General features: G+C 66.8%; 2 protein-coding genes across 6 annotated transcripts; both read right to left on the reverse strand.

The window, feature by feature from the left end:
* Positions 1-161: 161 nt before the first annotated feature.
* Positions 162-3347, reverse strand: TMEM98 (transmembrane protein 98). 2 transcript variants are annotated; one of them, XM_040536464.1, is made up of 8 exons: positions 3192-3320; positions 2682-2850; positions 1478-1661; positions 1130-1261; positions 878-911; positions 671-786; positions 530-589; positions 162-408 (listed from the first exon to the last, which is right to left on the reverse strand). In XM_040536464.1, exons 3-8 carry the CDS (start codon positions 1606-1608, stop codon positions 204-206), a joined length of 678 nt encoding a protein of 225 aa, XP_040392398.1. In that variant the 5' UTR covers positions 1609-1661; positions 2682-2850; positions 3192-3320; the 3' UTR covers positions 162-203. The 2 variants fall into 2 exon arrangements, with proteins under 2 accessions (XP_040392398.1, XP_040392397.1); XM_040536463.1 differs by lacking the exon at positions 2682-2850 and having other exon boundaries at positions 3192-3347.
* Positions 3348-4556: 1209 nt separating this feature from the next.
* On the reverse strand, positions 4557-16246 carry ARHGAP27 (Rho GTPase activating protein 27). 4 transcript variants are annotated; one of them, XM_040536459.1, is made up of 16 exons: positions 15994-16246; positions 15209-15801; positions 10733-11164; positions 10407-10622; positions 9659-9769; positions 9478-9545; positions 9274-9361; positions 7751-7855; positions 7236-7334; positions 6447-6540; positions 6202-6321; positions 6020-6118; positions 5682-5759; positions 5428-5562; positions 5240-5345; positions 4557-5051 (listed from the first exon to the last, which is right to left on the reverse strand). In XM_040536459.1, exons 2-16 carry the CDS (start codon positions 15779-15781, stop codon positions 4874-4876), a joined length of 2502 nt encoding a protein of 833 aa, XP_040392393.1. In that variant the 5' UTR covers positions 15782-15801; positions 15994-16246; the 3' UTR covers positions 4557-4873. The 4 variants fall into 4 exon arrangements, with proteins under 4 accessions (XP_040392393.1, XP_040392394.1, XP_040392395.1 ...); XM_040536460.1 differs by having other exon boundaries at positions 15209-16057; XM_040536461.1 differs by lacking the exons at positions 15209-15801; positions 15994-16246 and adding an exon at positions 14191-14830.
* Between the last annotated feature and the right edge of the window lie 316 nt (positions 16247-16562).

Raw genomic sequence — 16562 nt, forward strand, 5'->3', positions numbered from 1 at the left:
CGTGAGGACAGAGGAAGCAGGAAACGTCCCTCGTCCCCCCCGCGGCGACCCGAAAGCAGAAGTGGGAGCAGTGGGTGGGTGGGGGGGGGACACGGGCACAGGACACAGCGACAAGAGGGCCCCCCCACAGGGACAGGTGGCCCAGGCACAGGCAGGCAGCATCAGTGTCACCGGGGTTTATTGGCACTGGTGGCGCTGGTGGCTCAGATGGCCGACTGCTCCTGCCGGAAGGGGTCGGTGGCCGGTGGGCGCTCAGGCTCGGTGGCCATGGCGGCCTGGCGCAGCGCGGCCATGTGCTCCTCCGCGGCCGCCAGCGAGCGGTCCACCCAGTCGCGGGCACCGGGCTGGTGGCAGGCGCTGCGCGTCACCAGCACCAGGTGGCTGACGGACAGCAGCAGCGCCGCGGCCCTGCGGGCGGCACGGCCGTGTCAGGGCGGCCCCAGGGGGACGCCCGCGGGGTGGCTTCGAACCGCGGCCCCCCCCCCCCCATGCGTCCCCCACGTGTCCCTCTCCCGCCCGCCGGTGTCACCTGGCGTCCAGCAGCTTGGGGTCCAGCGGCGGGTACATGGATCTCACCACGTCGTCCACCCTGCCGGCACCGCGGGGACGGGGTCAGCACCGCGGGGACGCCGGGAGGGCCCTGCCACCGCACCCCCGGGGCCCCCCTCACCTGGGGCTGATGCGTTTGGCCACCACGATGATGTCACCCAGGCTGGAGGGCGACTTCACGCGGGCACCCGAGCCCATGGTCATGGCCACCAGCTTCTCCGTCAGCATGTGGCAGATCTGCGGGGTCGGGGAGGTGGCAGGGTGGCTGCTCGGCACGCTGGGAACCGCGGGCACATCGGGGACACTGGGCGCCACCGCCCAGACTCACCTTCAGGATGGCGATGCAGTGCGAGACCAGGCCCCTGCGGACAGGAGGAGATGTGACTCTGGGCAGACCCCGTCCTCGCCCCCGTCACCTGCCTGGCACGTGAGCCACCAACCCCCCCATGGCCGCATCTGGACCCGTGGGGGTGTCCCCACACAGGGACATGCCTGGGGACCGTCCCCTCCTGTGGGGTCTGGGGATACCCAGAGCTCTGCTCAGCAGTGACGGTTTGGGGACCGGTGGCGCGGGGCTTACGAGGCGTCCTCGATCCAGTCCTCGTTCTCCAGGATGGCCTCGATGTGTGGGTTGGTGATGACCACGTCGTCCAGCTCCAGCTCCGAGGGCTCCGACTGCGTCTCCATTGCCCCGATGAGGTCCACAATGGGCCTGGTGGAGATGCGGGTGGCTCTGGGGACAGTGCCACCTCCCCGCCCCTCCTGGGGTTCCCCAAGGCTTTTCCCACCCTATTGTCACAGTGCACCATGTGTCCCCAGCATTGTCCCCAACCGCACAGGATGTGTCCCTCCCGGACCTACAGCACCTGGTGGGGACAGACCAGGGGACAGGGACAGAGCCATGCGTGACAACGGCGGGTGCACTCACTTGGTGTCGTAGGGGTGCAGGAGGTCTTTGGGGCGGCAGTAGCGCTGCCGGCACACCACCACCAGCGCCACGAAGGACGCCAGGAAGATGGTGGCCAGCACCCCGATGGCCACGATAACGACCGTCTCCATGGCTTGTCCCCGCCTGGCTCAGGCGCGTAGCTCCATCTCGGCCCCGGCGGTGCCTGCAATGGGGGGAGCCGTGCCGCGGGGACGCAAGGGATGGTCCCCACCCCATCACCGTGCCCGCAGGGACATGGGGTGGTGATGGGATGGGGATTGGTGAGGGCTGGTCTGCTGGGGGTAAGGGGACCCCAGAGCCTGGTCCCTATAGGGACTCCCAAATCCAGTCCCTATGGGGTTGCAGGGATCCCAGAGCCTGGTTCCTATAGGGAACCCCAAAGCCAGTCCCTATGAGGCTGCAGGGACCCCCTGAGCCCAGTCCCTACAGGTCCCCCAGAGCTGGGTCCCTATGGGGCTGCAGGGACCCTCAAAGCCTTGTCCTTACCGGGACCCTCACACCCAGTCCCTATGGGACTCTGGGGACCCTGCAGCTGGTTCCTATGGAGACCCCCAGAGCCTGGTCCCTGTGGGGCTGCAGGAACCCCCAAAGTCTGGTCTCTATGGGGCTGCAGGGAACCCCTGAGCCCAGTCCCTGATGGGCTCTGGGGATCCCAAGATCCTATGGGACCCCCAGAGCCTGATCCCAGTGGGGCTGCAGGGACCCCAAAGCCCAGTCACTATGGGGAACCTCAGACTCAGTCCCTCTGGGGCTGTGGGGACCATGAGACTGGTTCCTATGGGGGCCCCCACAGCCTGGTCCTATGCAGCTGCGGAGACACCCAAAATCCCTACAGGATTATGGAGACCCCAGAGCCCGGAGCTACGAAGACCCCCAAACCCATTCCCTATAGGGCTGCGGGGACGCCCTGAGCCTGATCCCTATGGGGCTGCAGGGCCCCTCAAAGCCCGGTCCCTATGGAGACCCCCAGAACCAGTCCCTATGGGGCAGCAGGGCCCCCCAAAACCACCTCCCAATGGGGCAGCAGCGCCCCCAAAACCCCGTCCTGAAACCCCATGGCCGGTCCCTGTGGAGCTGCGGGGCCACCCAGCCCCTAGGGGGCTCCCCCAAACCCGCTCCCTACGGGGACCCCCCCCCAGCAGCTCCCCCAGGCCCGGCCCAGTTCCCCCCCCCCGCTCCCTACCTGCTGCCAGCCGGAGCCGCTGGGGACGGGACCGGGACCGGGACCGGGACCGGGACCGGGATCGGGATCGGGATCGGGTCCGGGATTGGGATTGGGATTGGGACCAGGTCCGGGATTGGGATCGGGACCGGGGCCACTTCCGCAGGGAGCGTGCAAACACCGCCGCGACCTTTACACCGTGACCAACACCCTGCCGCGGGGGGGCCACGCGTGTCCGGCCCCCCACGCTCCCCGCATCCCCCCCCCAACTTTTTTTCCCTTTTTCCCCAATCCCACTGAATTTTAAGCGCTTCGTCTTGGGGGCGCTGTACTTGTGCCCCCCCCCGGTGACAGCGCGGGGAGGGAGCCCCACGCCGGCCCCGGTCCCCCCGGCCCCCTTTCCCACCGCGATTAGCGCCTTAAGGCGGATTTGGGGCTGGAAAGCCGCTTCTGAGCCTTTAACCCCTTGGTGCCCAGCGGGGGGGTGGATTCCGGGGTCCCCCCCCCGCCCCTCTGCGCCCCCCCCCGCACCTGGAGCCGCGCGGCCGCGCACAAGATGGAGCCGGGGGGCGCCGAGCGGGGCCGGCAGCGGGACGGGAACGGGGCCGGGAGCGGGGCCGGGGCTCTGCCGGGCCGCCCCCACCCCCGGCCGGTACCGCCCCCGGCCCCGGCCCCGCCTGCGGCCCTGCCAAGGGGCCCCCGGGTGAGCCACGGGGTCCCTAAGAGTGCCGAGGTACCCGCGCTGCACCCCTAGCCGGCCCCCTCGGGGCCCTAAGTGGCCCCTTGTGGCTCCAAACTGTCCCAAAGTACCCCTTTGTTCCCCCAAGTGTCCCCACTGCAGCCCAAAGTGCCCCCTTGTGCCTCAAACTGTCCCAAAGTACTACACTGTGCCCCCAAACGTCCCCACTGCAGCCCGAATTTTCCCTGTTGCATCCCAAACTGTCCGCATTGAATCCCAAAGCACTGCCTTTGTCCCTAAGTGTCCCCACTACACCCCCCAGTATCCCCACTGCAGCACAAAGTGACCTCTTTGTGTCCCAAAGTAGCCCCACCGCATCCCAAAGCCCCTCCATTGTGCCCCAAACTGTCTCAAAGTACCGCCCTGTGTCCCCAGATGTCCTCGCTGCATTCTGGTGTCCCTTTGTGTCCCACAGCATCCCCTCCTGTCCCAAAGGTGCGTCGCCCTGTGCCCCAGGGTATCCCCATTACATCCCAGCGTCCCCACTGCCTCCCCAAATGCCCCTGTCGTGTCCCAGAGCATCCCTGTCATGTCCCAGTGTCCCCTCCACATCCCAGCCATCTCCACCATGCCCCAAACCACCCCTGCCATACGCTGACCCGTCCCTATTGCAACCCGAAGCATTGTCACCGTGTCCCAGAACATCCTCTCCATGCCATATAGTGTGCCCATTACGTCCCAAAGCATTTATGTTGTGTCCCTGCTGTGTCCCAAAACATCTCCAGCACGACCCAAAGCATCCCCACCCCCCGAGAGGTGTCTCCAGGGGATGGGGGCTCACATCCCACCGGCACCCGCTCCCCACCCTATTGCTCTCAGCACCCGTCCCTGCTGCCTGTGGTCCCCAGGCCAAGGGACATGGGGTTTGGTGATGCCAGCCAGGAAATGTCCTACTCCAAAGCACAGGGAACATAGTCACCAGGGTGGCCTGCACTCTGACCCTTTTGGGGACACCAATTCCCCCCCTCCCCCAAGTATTTCCTTCATCCTTATGGGGTACCGAGGGCACACGCTGTCCCCAAGGGCCAACGGCAGCAGAGCCAAGAGGCACCGAGCCCTCCTGGCCCCATTCAGGGGGACAAGAGCTTGGGACACCCCTGTGTCCTTGTGGCGGTGGCCACCTGGCTTGGGGTCCCCATGGGTGCCCAAATATCCTCGCGGCTGAACGGGCTCTTTATTCGGGAGCACCAATGCCGGCCACCGGTCCCAGCCACAGCTCCTCCCTGCCCTCCCCATCCCAAGGGGTCCCATCCCCAGAGGGTCCGTGCCACCGTCCTCAGCGGTGTCCTCATCCCTCCAACCACGTCCGGGAGGCTCGAGCCGGGCCACCGCGCACCAGTGCTGCCCGTCGCCAAGGTGCCAACTGCCGTCACCCGCGTCCCGAGGTGCCGGGCAGCCGAGTCCTCCCCCAAGTCCCCGCCACTTCATGTCCCCGCCGCTGGGCTCGTCCCCATGCATGTCCCCATGGCTGGGATTAGCCGTCGGGGAAGATGTAGCTGTACTGGTTGAGGATGTGCTCCACCACCTGGTTCTGGAAGACCATGTGCATGGCCATGTTGCCCTCCTCGCTCGCTGGCCGCAGCAACGTGGGGCCGAAGACGATGGCGACGCTCTGCACCGACATGCGGTTCTCCTCCTTGTACTCAATCACCCTGCGGGGACAAGGGATGGTGTCACCACCAGGCCCCCGAACGTGGCCCCCCACCCACGAGGTGGCCCCCTCTGCCCTCCTGTCACCACGGTTTTGGGGAGAGCTCGTGGTGGCTGCGTTGGTTTTGGACGCTGGTGGGTGGGCAGGAGCGGGGACACGGAGGCGCGTGGCGGTGCCACATGGTGTCACCTGCAGAGGTGCCGGAAGAGGAGCATCATGGTGTCGTGGTTGGCAAGCGGGAGGGAATACACCAGGTCACGGATGCAGCGTCCCCGCCGCACCGGCTCCTGCATCTCTGCAAGGGGACAGAACAAAATAGGGCGATGGCTCCAGCGGCTGGAGCCATCCCTGTCCCCGTCCCCGTCCCCATCCCTTACTGATGGCAGCAATGAACTTGTCAAAGTGGCTAAAGGGGACAAGCGGCTCAGGCAGCTCGCGGAAGAAGAGCTTCAGGGCACCAGTGATGACGTGGATGTCCTCCCAGCGCCCATCGTCCAGGTCCAGGTGCTCATCTGTGGGGACAGGGCGGCACCTCAGGCTGGTCCTGGGGCACAGCCAGGGTGGGGACACCCATGGGTGTTGCCAGCTGTGGCTTTCAGCCCAGAGGGGACACCCGGCATGGGGACCCTACCGTGGTCCACTTTGTAGCGCAGCTTCTGGATGGTGGCCAGGTTGCCGCTGACCCGGTACAGCCCGTCTATGTCCAGCCCTGGGGGACGCGGACAAGATCCTGATCAGCCACAGCCACCCAGGTGGCACTGCCACCAGCTGTGGTGGCAGCAAGTGGCACCGGTTGCCATGACCATGCCAGCTTGCAGCCCTAATCTGGTGGTTTTCATTGAAAACCCATCTGGGTTCCCCAGTGTGGCCTTTCCCCAGCGAGGGGAGCGACGCCAGAGCTGGCACCACCCTGTCACCCTGTCCCTTTGTCCCCTGGGCTGTCCCCGTCCCCAAGCCCCATGGCGGTACCTCTCCTCTCCACGGTCTGGATGCACTGCTGGACGAAGCGGGGCACGGTGCCGCGCTCCCGCTCACACAGCACTTGTAGGGAGCAGCCAAAGACCTGGTCTGGAGAGGACACGGAGAGGTGAGCGTCGGGGGGGGGAGTGGGGGGACGCTCGGGGGCAGCTGTGCCCATGGTGGGCCCCTACCCTTGATGTAGCCCCGCTCACGCAGGGACTGCAGCGTCGGCCGCCTCTGCAGGAACTTGCGGAGTTTGTTGCGCACTTTGCTCGAGTCGCTCTCGGCCGTGCCCGCAGCCTGCCCGGACGCTGATGGGGATGGGGCAGGAGGTGAGCATCGCCCGTGGGGAGGTGACGGAGGTGACGAGGGGTGGCTCCCCGCGCCCCACGGATGGCTCCAACCGTGCCGTGGGACAGCAGAGCCACCAGCTCACCTGTGGCCCTCCTCTCCTCGCCACCTCCCAGCTTCTCCCGGGACCCGAATTCCGTCCCGCTCTCGGTGTCATCCTCAGCAGGGAAGTCAGTGCCCTAGGGAAGGGGCAGCATGGGACAGAGTCCCAGGGCCACAGCATGGCTGCGGTCAGAGGCAGCCCCGGGTACCCCTGCTCCAGGCCCTGCTCCAGCCCAGAGCGGGGTGCCCAGGGCCAGGTCCCGGTGGCTTCTGGAGGCCTCTCAGAAGGAGCCCCCACAGCCTCTCCTGTGCCAGCTCCGCCACCGCCAGGGCACAGAAGTGCTTCCCGATGGTCAGAGGGCACCTCCTGGGCCCCGCTTCGTGCCTGGTGCCCCTGGGCCTGGTGCTGACACCGCTGAGCAGAGCCCAGCTCCATCCTCCCCAGGGGGATTTACGGGCATGGCCGGGATCCCCTGCAGCCTCCCCTCCAGGCCGAGCAGCCCCAGCTCCCGCAGTCTCTCCTCCCAGCGGAGCTGCTCCGGTCCCCCCACCTTCGTGGCCCTCCCCTGGGGTCTCTGCAGCCTGCCTGGCCTCTCTGGTGCCCGGGGACCAATTTACTGAGGGTGCCCCCTACCCCATCACCCAGACCACTGGTGAGGATGCTGAGCAGGACTGGACCCAGCACCAACCCCTGGGGAGCTCCCCTCGTTACCAGCCTCCGACCAGGCTTCGTGCCACCGACCTCCACCCCCCAGGTCCAGCTGCTCAGCCCCGTTTGGACCCATCCTGCTGCCCGCCCATCCCGCCCATGCGGCGCCAGCTTAGCGCTCACCAGCCGGGCGATGCTGTCCGCGATGGCCTTCTGCCAGGTGACGATGATCTGCTCCGAGTCGTGCTGGATGAGGAACTCGGAGCCCTCCCGCGTCCTCAGCTACGAGAGCAGCGGTCAGGCCAGGGCCACTGGGCTGTGGCCGAGAATGGGGCGCAACTCATTGCACTGATGGCCCCAGTTTTGGCCTTTTGCCTGTGAGCTGGGTGCTGCCCAGGCTGGAAATTTCCTCCCCGTGCCAAGCTCGAGAGGAGAACCGCGCCCACTCCGCCCCGTGAGCACGGCAGTGCCAGCCCCCAGGGGGCAGCAGGGATGGCCCTTGGTGACATGTGGCTCAGGAAAGGCACTGCAGCACGGTCCCCAGCGTCCCCACGGTGATAAATCACAGCAAGTCCCACTCCAGGGGAGGTTGTGGCGTTGGCAGCCAGGCAGGTGGGTGCTGGCTTTGCCATACAGCCTGCAGCCCCCACTCGGTCCCTGCTGGGTGACCAAGGTCACTACGCCGCCACCGAGCTCACCTCCAGGACGTGCTTCTTGCTGGATTTGTCCTTGCCGGCCCAGGTGACAGTGGCCCCACGCAGCTCCACCGTGTGCTCCGGCATGGTCAGGTTGCCCGGGTGCCTCTGCAGGAGCAAGGGGACAGGGTGGCACTGTGGCCAGCGTCCCCCTGGGGGACTGCGAGCTGGTGCTGGCCCCGCACACTGGAGCTGCTTTTGGCTTTTCTCCACCCAAAACGCAGCCATTCCCCCCTCATGGGACCGCCATGGGACACGTCTGCCCACAAGGGCTCCCTGCTGAGGGGGGGCAGGCATTGCCCTGCGCCGAGAGCACTGCGGCCACTGGCTGGAGGGGTGGGGGGACCTAAAGCCACTGTCACCTGGTGGGGACAGCCCCTGCCCTGCACTGAGTCCCGGGGGCGAGGGTCTGTTGGTGACAGCCTTGCACTGGCACCGTGTTTGCATGGGGAAGGCTGAGCCCTGTCCCTTGCAGGCTGCTGGGTGCACATCCCCCCTGGGGACACCGTGGGGTTTTAAGAGGGACTGGCCATCTCACCCATGTCCTGGCCTTGGGGCCGCTCTGGGCACATGCCCCTCCACCAGCCCCCATCCACCCACATCAAGGGGGTGCCGGAGCCCCCCCCGCACCATGTCCCTGCGGTGGGGACAGCAGCGTTCCCCCCCGCTGCCGGTTCGGCCTGGCCCTGTCCCTTGCCTGCAGCACCGCAGGGTGTTGCAAGCCCGCGGCACCGCGGCAGCTTCTGCATTCGGTGTGGGCTGGGGGCTGGGCTGGGCCCCGCTTCCCCTGGCAGCGGGCTCGGTGTGACGGCAAAACGCCGGGCACAGCCCACGCACAGCTCGGAGACACCGTGGAAGTGTCCCGCTGCCACCGCTGCTGTGTCCCAGAGTGTCACCGCACCCTGCCCCTGCAGGCTCTGTCGGCAAAATGTGAGTGCTTGCTCTGTCCTGTGGGTGCTGGCCCCAGCCCGTGGGTGCTGGCCCTGTCCTGCTGGTGCTGGCCCTTTCCTGCAGGTTCTGACCCCGTTCTGATGGTGCTGGCCCTGTCCTATGAGTGCTGGTCCCATCCTGTTGGTGCTGGCCTTGTCCTGCTGGTGCTGGCCTTGTCCTATGGGTGCTGGCCCTGTCCTGTTGGTGCTGGCCCCATTCTGTTGGTGCTGGCCCCACTCTGTTGGTGCTGGCCCTGTCCTATGGGTGCTGGCCCTGTCCTATGGGCTCTGGTCCTGTCCCATATGTTACAGCCCTGTGCTGCAGCTGCTGTCCCCATCCCATGGGTGCTGTCCCTGTCCTGCAGGTGCTGTCCCTGTCCCATGGGTGCTGCCCCAATCTCATGGGTGCAGCCCTGTCCCATGGGTGCTGGCCATGTCCTGCAGGTGCTGGCCCCATCCTGTTGGTGCTGGCCCTCTCCCATGGTTGCTGCCCCCATCCTGTCGGTGCTGCCCTGTTCCGTGGGTGCTGGCCCCATCCTGCAGGTGCTGGCCCTGTCCCACGGGTGCTGGCTCTGTGCGGGGCCCCGTGGCGCTCACCAGGGCACCAGTGGACGAGTGCTTGGAGTCCTTGAAGAAGGTCAGGATCCCGCCCTCCAGCACAGTCCAGGACGAGCTCCAGTTTTTCCTGGGGACGAGATGGGGGGGGGGGGGGTCATGTTTGGGGACAGCACAGGCACAGGTGTCCCCCCCAGGCCACCCCGGGCTCGTGTTGCGGCTGGAGGGGCGCGGGGACACGCTTACCGCAACCGCTTCCCCCTGTCCGCCGTCTTGGTCCTGTTGAGCACGCCGGCCTTTTCGAGGCTTTTGAACTGGAAATTCAGGCACGGGGGGGGTCAGCTTTGCCACTCGCGGGCTGGCACAGACCCCCCCCTCCCCCCCGCCCTCTGCATCCCCCGGGGTGGTGGCACCCCAGGGTGCTCACCTTCTCCTCCTTCAGCCCCGGTGCCGTTGGCGTGCAGCTGGGCCAGGCGAGGAGCCCGCTGTCCTGGCTGGAGCTGCTGCTGGCTCGGTGGTGCCGGCCACCCGCCAGGACCTGGGGGCAGCGACCGGGTGATGCTTGGCTCCGTGCCCGCTGCTCCCCAGGGCTGCTCCCCCCACTCACACTCACTTCTCTGCCCCCGTCCCCGTCCCCATCCCCATCCCCATCCCCATCCCCATCCCCATCCCCATCCCCACCCTTGTCCTCAACCCCATCCCTGTCCTTATTCCTGTCCCCATTGTCATCTCCATCCCCTTCCCAATCCTCATGCCCATCCCTGTCCCCATCCTCATTCTTGTCCTCATCCTCGTCCCTGTTTCCTTCCCCCTTCCTGTCCCTGCCTGTCTCCATCCCCATCCCAATTCTCGTTCTCATCCTCATCCTTTTTGTCCTCATTGTCATCCTTTTCCCTACCCCTGTCCTCATCTTCATCTTCATCCTCATCTTTGCCCTTTTCTCTGTCTTCAACTGCTTCATCTTCATCATCATCCTAATCCTCATCTCATCCATGTCCTAAACCTCATCCTCATCCCCATCCACGTCTCCATCCCCATCCCCATTTAAATTTTCATCCCTATCCCCATCCTGTCTCCCATCCCCATTCCCAACATCCTCATCTTCATCATCATCCCTGTCCTCATCTTTGTCCCCATCCCATCCCGTCCCATCCCGTCCCGTCCCGTCCCCATACCGTCTCTGTGCCGAAGTGCTCGGGGTAGCCGGGTGCTCCCTCGGGGTGGCTGTGCCCGTACCAGCCCGGGGACGAGCCCAGCTCCTCAGGGTACCTCGGGGGCAGATAGTGAGCAGCCCCCTGCTCATAGGAGCCCAGGGGCGAGTAGTCCTCCTCAGGGTAGCCCTCCAGCTCATCCGGAGACAGGTCGGGATAATCCGTTTCCGGAGTGGGCGGCTGGGGAATGGAGCAGGGTGAAGGTGGCGCTGGCACCGAGCGCGTCCCCGCTGTGTCCCCGCCGTGTCCCCGCTGCGTCCCCGTCCCCACGCGCCCCGCAGGGTGCTCACCCGCTGCTCCATGGGGCTGTACGGCGTCAGCCCAGGGTACATATCCTGGGAGCTGTCTCCCGTGTGTGGGGGGTCCCACGACGTCTCACCTGTTACCGAATTATAGAAAAAAGCCTGTCCGCTGGCTTCGTCCACGTACTGGCCCCACTCGGCAAACTGCGGGCTGTGGGCGAGCGAGGAGGCGGGCGAGGCGGCGGGACTCACTCCATCTTCTGCCTGCTCAAAGGGACAATCCCATGTGGTCTCGCCGGTGACTGGGTTGTAATAAAACAAGTGTCCAGAGTCCGTGTCCATGTGGGTTTCCCAGTCCGTCCCAGAGCCGCGGGGCTCCTCGGGCGCTGGCGGGGCCGAGCTGCCCGTGGCGGCTTCCTCCTGCAGCTCCTGGATGTTGAGGTAGACGTGGGCAGGCGGCTCCTCCGACTCCCTGCGCACCTGGGGGGGGATGGGGATGTGTCACTTGGGTTTCCTGGCTGGCACCGGGGTGGCGAGCAGCTTGTCCAAACCTTGGGGACATGGCACGGGTTGTCCTGTCTTGTGGGGCCGGATCCTGCCCTGCTCTGGTAGCGGGGATGTCCTTCATGCGTGGGCACCAAACGGTGGGACCCTTGTGCGGGGGCGAGTGATGGGAAGTGCTGCCAGCTGGGGGGGGCGTCGTGGCCCCTGGAGTCATCACCCGTGTCATCGCCTGCACCCACAGCGCCTGCACCCCAAGGTCTGCGCTAGCATCGCCTGCAGCCCCAGCACCAACACACGCATCCTCTGCACCCCCTGCCCCTTCCTCCTCACTCCTCACCAGTGCTGCAGTCACTGCCATCAGCACCCCAACACCCGCACCCGCCTCACCAGCCCCCACTTTACCTTCATCTTTGGTGCCCCCAAAATCTGCACCGCAACCCCGGCACCCGCATCACCAACAGGCACAGCACCCGCACCCCCGGCCTCTGTCCCTGCATCAGCAGCACCCCCAGCACCTGCACCCACCTCATCTGCACCCCAACAACTGCACCCACGTCACCTGCACACATCTGCACCCCAACCTCTGCACCCCGGCTGCACCCACATCACCTGCACACATCCGCGCCCACCTCGCCACCACCCCGCTCATCCCCGCCCATGCCTCCAGCACCCGCAGCTGCTGAGCTGGGGCCGCCAGCCCCAAATAGACGCCTGCTTCCAGCTGAGCTGGGGCTGCTCAGAGAGGACAGGCTCCCCTACCTCCCCGGGTAGGACCCCTCCTCCAATGCTACCCATGCTCTCTGTGCCCCAGCTTTCGCCTCTTCCCCATTTTGGCTTCATTGCTCGAGGTCTTACTGCATCTTCCAGCCTTCGAAACCAGCCCGCAGCTTCCTGAGCCTGTGGCGTGGAGCCAGCCCCAGCCCCACGTCCCTCTGGGTGACGGTGCCCAGTGGGGGGGGAAGCAAGAGGGGCCCCTGTCCCCAGTCCCAGTGACACCCAAGCAGGGCTCGGTCCGGATGGGGACATGTCGCCGCAGGGTCGGTGGCCAGGAGCAGGAAGAGGTTGCAAACCCGCACTGTTACCCTTTGCTCTCCCCAGCTTTTACAGCCCCCGAGCCTTCCTGCAATGGCAGCAGGGACAAAGTTTCCCCACCACTACCCTGCCTGTCAGCGGGGGTGAGGGGGGGACAGCAGTCAGCAGCCCTGTGACACCCCATCACCCCCTGCAGCAGCACGCTGGGTGATCCATCACCCCCACACCAGCACCCTGGGGTGCAGGGGCAGAAACACGGAGCAAGAGGCCACCCTCATCCTGGGGACAAGGGACACAGGGCAGGGACAGGGCACCTGGTGGTCCTGCCCTCCCTCCCCCCGGCCCAGAGCTCCCCACTCACTCACACCGTTTGTATCTTCAGTTGTTTTGCTTCCCCAGGGGGTAGGAAACCACAAGCTGGTTCCTGTCCCTGCTTGGGGACAGACATTTCTGCACCCCTGCACCCATCCGCTGCCTCCTCCGGCACCCGCAGAAAATTCAGGGAGGACCTGGGGTCACCGCGCAGTGTGCCAGGGCTCTCCAGGTGCCAGAGCTCTCCCTACACCCCACTACAGCTGGGGTCCCCCTCGAACCCCTCTCCGGGTCCCTACCTTGCCCAGATGGAGCAGCCGCGACACCCTGCTGCGGGAGCGCTGCAGCATGCTGCCTGCCCGCTCGCCCATCGCGGTGGGCGCAGTGGGGCCGAGGCGCTCCGACGGGCGCAGTGGGGCCGAGATGCTCCTGCACAGCAGCGACGCTGGCCAGCCCCACTATGGGCCCGAGCGCGTCGCCCGCTTCCTGTTGGCTTGGTGGGGCGGAAGAGCGGTGGCGGCGAGCAGAGCTCCCCCAGATGCGGAATTAGCTCCTGGGGACATTTTTAGGCGTTCGGCGGTGGGGGCTGCTGGGACCGTGCAGGGGGAGCAGCTGAGATGCTGCAGCGGGGATGCGACCGGCACCGTCCCAGGAAAACTTCCCCCAGCATAAGGTTTTCTCAGCTGGGATGGGTTGGGGGCCACACCAAAAGCACAAGCACTCGGAAAGGTGACAAATGCATGTGAACACCCGAGTGTCGGGGCAGCAGCTCCAGGACGAGGTATGGCAGCTCCTGGGCTGCAAAAGCCAGCTGCTTTGAGCGGCCGTGAGGTTCAGCGGTGCCGGTGCAGGCAGGGCGGATGCAATCCACTTTGGGACCCTCCTCACCAGCACCCATGGGTGAGGACAGTAGGGAGACACGGGGGGAGCGTCCCCAGAGCTGAACCCACCCAGCTTTGGGGCCATGGGAGCTCAGGGCAAACAGAAGTGCCTGGCTCTTATTTCCTGCTGGCTTCGCCCTGTGGCCCAGGCCGGTGTCAATGGCTTTAGCCGAGCAAAGAGCACCGTGAAGCAGCCGGTGCCTGCTGGGAACACCAGGGAATGTCCCCTCTGGAGGCTGCAGAAGTCCAAGCAGCCCAGGGGTGACCTGCCCCCCCCAAAACACACGGAGCTCTCTCCCTTGGCATGGCACAGCCAGGGTTGCAGCTCTGCTCCAACTGTGATAGACAGGGTGCAAAGCCCGGTCCCCACAACGGAAACCCCTTTTCCCCCACCCAAACACCCCCAATATCAGCCCAAGGGAGCGGGGGACACCCCGGATGCCTGGGCTGCGGGTGCAGAGCCCATGGGTGCTGCGGGTGTGTACGTGGGGTGACGCCCCGGGGGTGGTCCTGGGGGTGAGGGTGACACCTTGGTCCCTCCCTCCCGGTTCAGCACCCACAAGCACCCTGCACTGGGGGTGACCCAGGGAGACGTTCCGGGGCTAGGGGCGAGGGAACGTGGGACCCCTCCACCACTACTGTGCCCCAGCTGCTGTCACCACTGAGCAAGGGGCTGCGAGGCACCCCCCCACCCTTGGGTGCCCCCTTGGCAAAATGTGCGCAGGTGGGAGCAGCACCTGCATCCAGGAGCACCCAGGAGGGCCCCTCGCTACTTACTGGAGTGGGGTGAGAGTCGGTTTTGGGGTGCCGGGGTGCCCGCCTGCCTGGCCCCAGGGTGCACCCAGCACCCCCCTCCTTGCTGGGTGCTGCCTGCAGGTGAGACACCCGCCCCGCGAGGGAGGAGTTGCTGCACTTCCCTGTTAACCCCTTTCTGCCTCTTCTTGCCCCAGAACAATGCCTGGAGGAGGCATAGGGACTCCGACGCCCCCCCCATTCTGCGCTGCCACACTGGCTTGGCATGCTGGCTCTGTGCCCTGCTGGGACTTGTGCTCCTTCTGCCTGGGGGATAATTCAGCCCTCAGGACACCAGCTGTGCCCCAAACCTGCTCCCACTGCCCAGCTGGGGGGCGTTGGCCCCCCATGAGCCCCTCCAGTGCCAGTGTGCGTCCTCCTGTGGGTGGGTTAGGATGAGAAGCAGGAGGGGACGATGGCAGCTGGGGACAGCATCGCTCCCCACAGACCCGTGGCCAATACCGGGGTGCGTGGGTGGGTGATGTGCTCTGGACCCAGTGTTGCCCAGGATCCCCACGGCCCCTCTTAGCACATCCACGCCACCCTCAGTCTGACACCAAAACCCTGGGGCACACCCTGCTCCTGGCCCTGTCCCCCCGCCTGCCCCGGGGGACAGTGACCCCCAGGGATGGGGAAACCGAGGCACGGCGCAGCGGAGGCCCGCTTTGGAAGGGACGTGGGGGGGAGGATTCCTCACCTCCGGTCGCCGTTGTGGCCCAGAGCCGGCAGCACAGCTGCCCTGGCTGGGCTGGGGGCTTGGCCCCGAGACGCCCGGCATTTCCTGCAGATCAGGTTTGCCCCGTGGGGCCAGCTCCGTGGGGAGCTGCGCGGGGCCCTGGCAGTGGCAGCGGTGCCGGGGGGCCCTGGGTGCCGAGCCCCGTTGGGTGCAGGGAGAGGACAGCGAGGGGGGCTCTGTGCTTAGGGGAGGGGCCCCAAGCGTCCTGCTGTCCCCTGCCCCCCCTACACCCTACATTTGGGGACAGCACTAGGGACGTCACCGTACCTGAGCCACGTGGTCAGACCCCAGCCGCCTCGCCGTGTCCGTGTCCTTGCTGGGCACGCAGAGGGTTTCCGAGCGGCTCTTGCTGAGCGGCCGAGGGCATGCGGGGGGGTCCCCATGGGGTCCCATGGTGGTGGTACCATGTGGCACCGGTGTCGCCCTGGCCAGGTTGTCCAGGGACTGCGTGGGCCGCGTGGGCTCGGCGGGGTGGGGTCTCGGTGCTGGGGCTGCCCGGAAAGAGCTGAGGGTGGGCGGCAAATCCTCCCTGGCCGTGGGCGCCGCGCCGATGAAGCGGTACTCGTAGGCTGCCGGCGGCTCCGGCTCCGGCTCTGGCTCCTCGTGGTAGAGTGGTGCCGGGGAGGCGATGGGGGGCAGCTCCTTGACGTACTGGGCCGGGATGTAGAAGGGCCGCGCGTCCCGGCTCTTCCTCACGTGCCACCAGTGGTCGTTGGTGCGCTTCAGCAGAACGTAGCGCTCGTTGGGCTTGATGGAGACCAGCGTCCCGTCCTTGGCCCGGTACTCGAAGCCGTACTCCACCAGCACATAGACCTCCTCCGGCGCCCCCGCCGACTCCATGGCGGGCCCAGCTCCTCCGCCTGCGGGAGAGGGCGCGGGGATGGGGCTGACGGCTCCTCCCCACCCGCCCCGGGGCATTTTGGCAGCCCCGAGCCCCTCTGGGGGACCCCCAGCCATGGGTCCCCACCACTCTGGACACCCCGCGCTATCCGTGAGCGCCCGAACCTGCCCGGAGTGTCCCGGGCCCGTCCCCGGCGTCCCCCAAAGCTCACCTGGGGCGGCAGCGGGGCCCGTCCCGGCTCGCCCTGCGCTGCTGCTGCACGGCCCTGAAGCGAGGGGGCGGCGGGCCCGGCAGCCCGGCCTATTTCCTCCCCGGGAGGGAGGGAAGGGGTGATGGCGGAGGGGACGCGAGGAAGCGGCTGCTCGCGGTGGTTCCTGCTGCAGGAAGGGCCCTGCCCGGAGGCTGAGCTGGATCCGGCCTCGCCGGGGCCTCGGCCTCCGTGGCGGGCGATGCCGTCACCGGGCCTGGGGGGTCCCCCCGAGGGGTTTGTCTCCAACCCAGGCGTGGGGAGGATGCTGTGGGGTGGGGGTGGGTGCGCCCCAGGGCACCCCCGGTGTCGGGGAAGGGAGAGGGGCAGGGGAACGGAGGTGGCACCTCACGTAGGAGATGCTGAAGGACGGGGGGAGCAGGTGGGGAGGGATATGGGCCTGGAAATGGCGGGACAGGGAGGGTGCCGCAGTCCCGAGGGTGCTGAGGGCGAGCAGAGGGACAGGATGGGGGCTATCCCGGTGAGGAAGCAGGCAGCATGTCCCACACCAAGGGACAGGGAGGCACCCTGGG

Source organism: Cygnus olor, chromosome 25 (assembly GCF_009769625.2).
Source record: "Cygnus olor isolate bCygOlo1 chromosome 25, bCygOlo1.pri.v2, whole genome shotgun sequence".
Taxonomy (NCBI): domain Eukaryota; kingdom Metazoa; phylum Chordata; class Aves; order Anseriformes; family Anatidae; genus Cygnus; species Cygnus olor.

What these genes read in the sequence shown, in the direction of transcription:
- ARHGAP27 (XM_040536460.1), bottom strand. Translation starts at nt 15,898, where the DNA reads ATGGCTGGGGGTCCCCCAGAGGGGCTCGGGGCTGCCAAAATGCCCCGG. An exon ending in GACAGGGGGAAGCGGTTGCG is followed by an intron (nt 9,362 to 9,477) that starts GTAAGCGTGTCC and finishes TCTCGTCCCCAG; the next exon opens with GAAAAACTGGAGCTCGTCCT. An exon ending in TGAGCGGGGCTACATCAAGG is followed by an intron (nt 6,119 to 6,201) that starts GTAGGGGCCCAC and finishes TGTCCTCTCCAG; the next exon opens with ACCAGGTCTTTGGCTGCTCC.
- TMEM98 (XM_040536463.1), bottom strand. Translation starts at nt 1,608, where the DNA reads ATGGAGACGGTCGTTATCGTGGCCATCGGGGTGCTGGCCACCATCTTC. An exon ending in ACTGCATCGCCATCCTGAAG is followed by an intron (nt 787 to 877) that starts GTGAGTCTGGGC and finishes CCGACCCCGCAG; the next exon opens with ATCTGCCACATGCTGACGGA. An exon ending in CCCAAGCTGCTGGACGCCAG is followed by an intron (nt 409 to 529) that starts GTGACACCGGCG and finishes TGCCGCCCGCAG; the next exon opens with GGCCGCGGCGCTGCTGCTGT.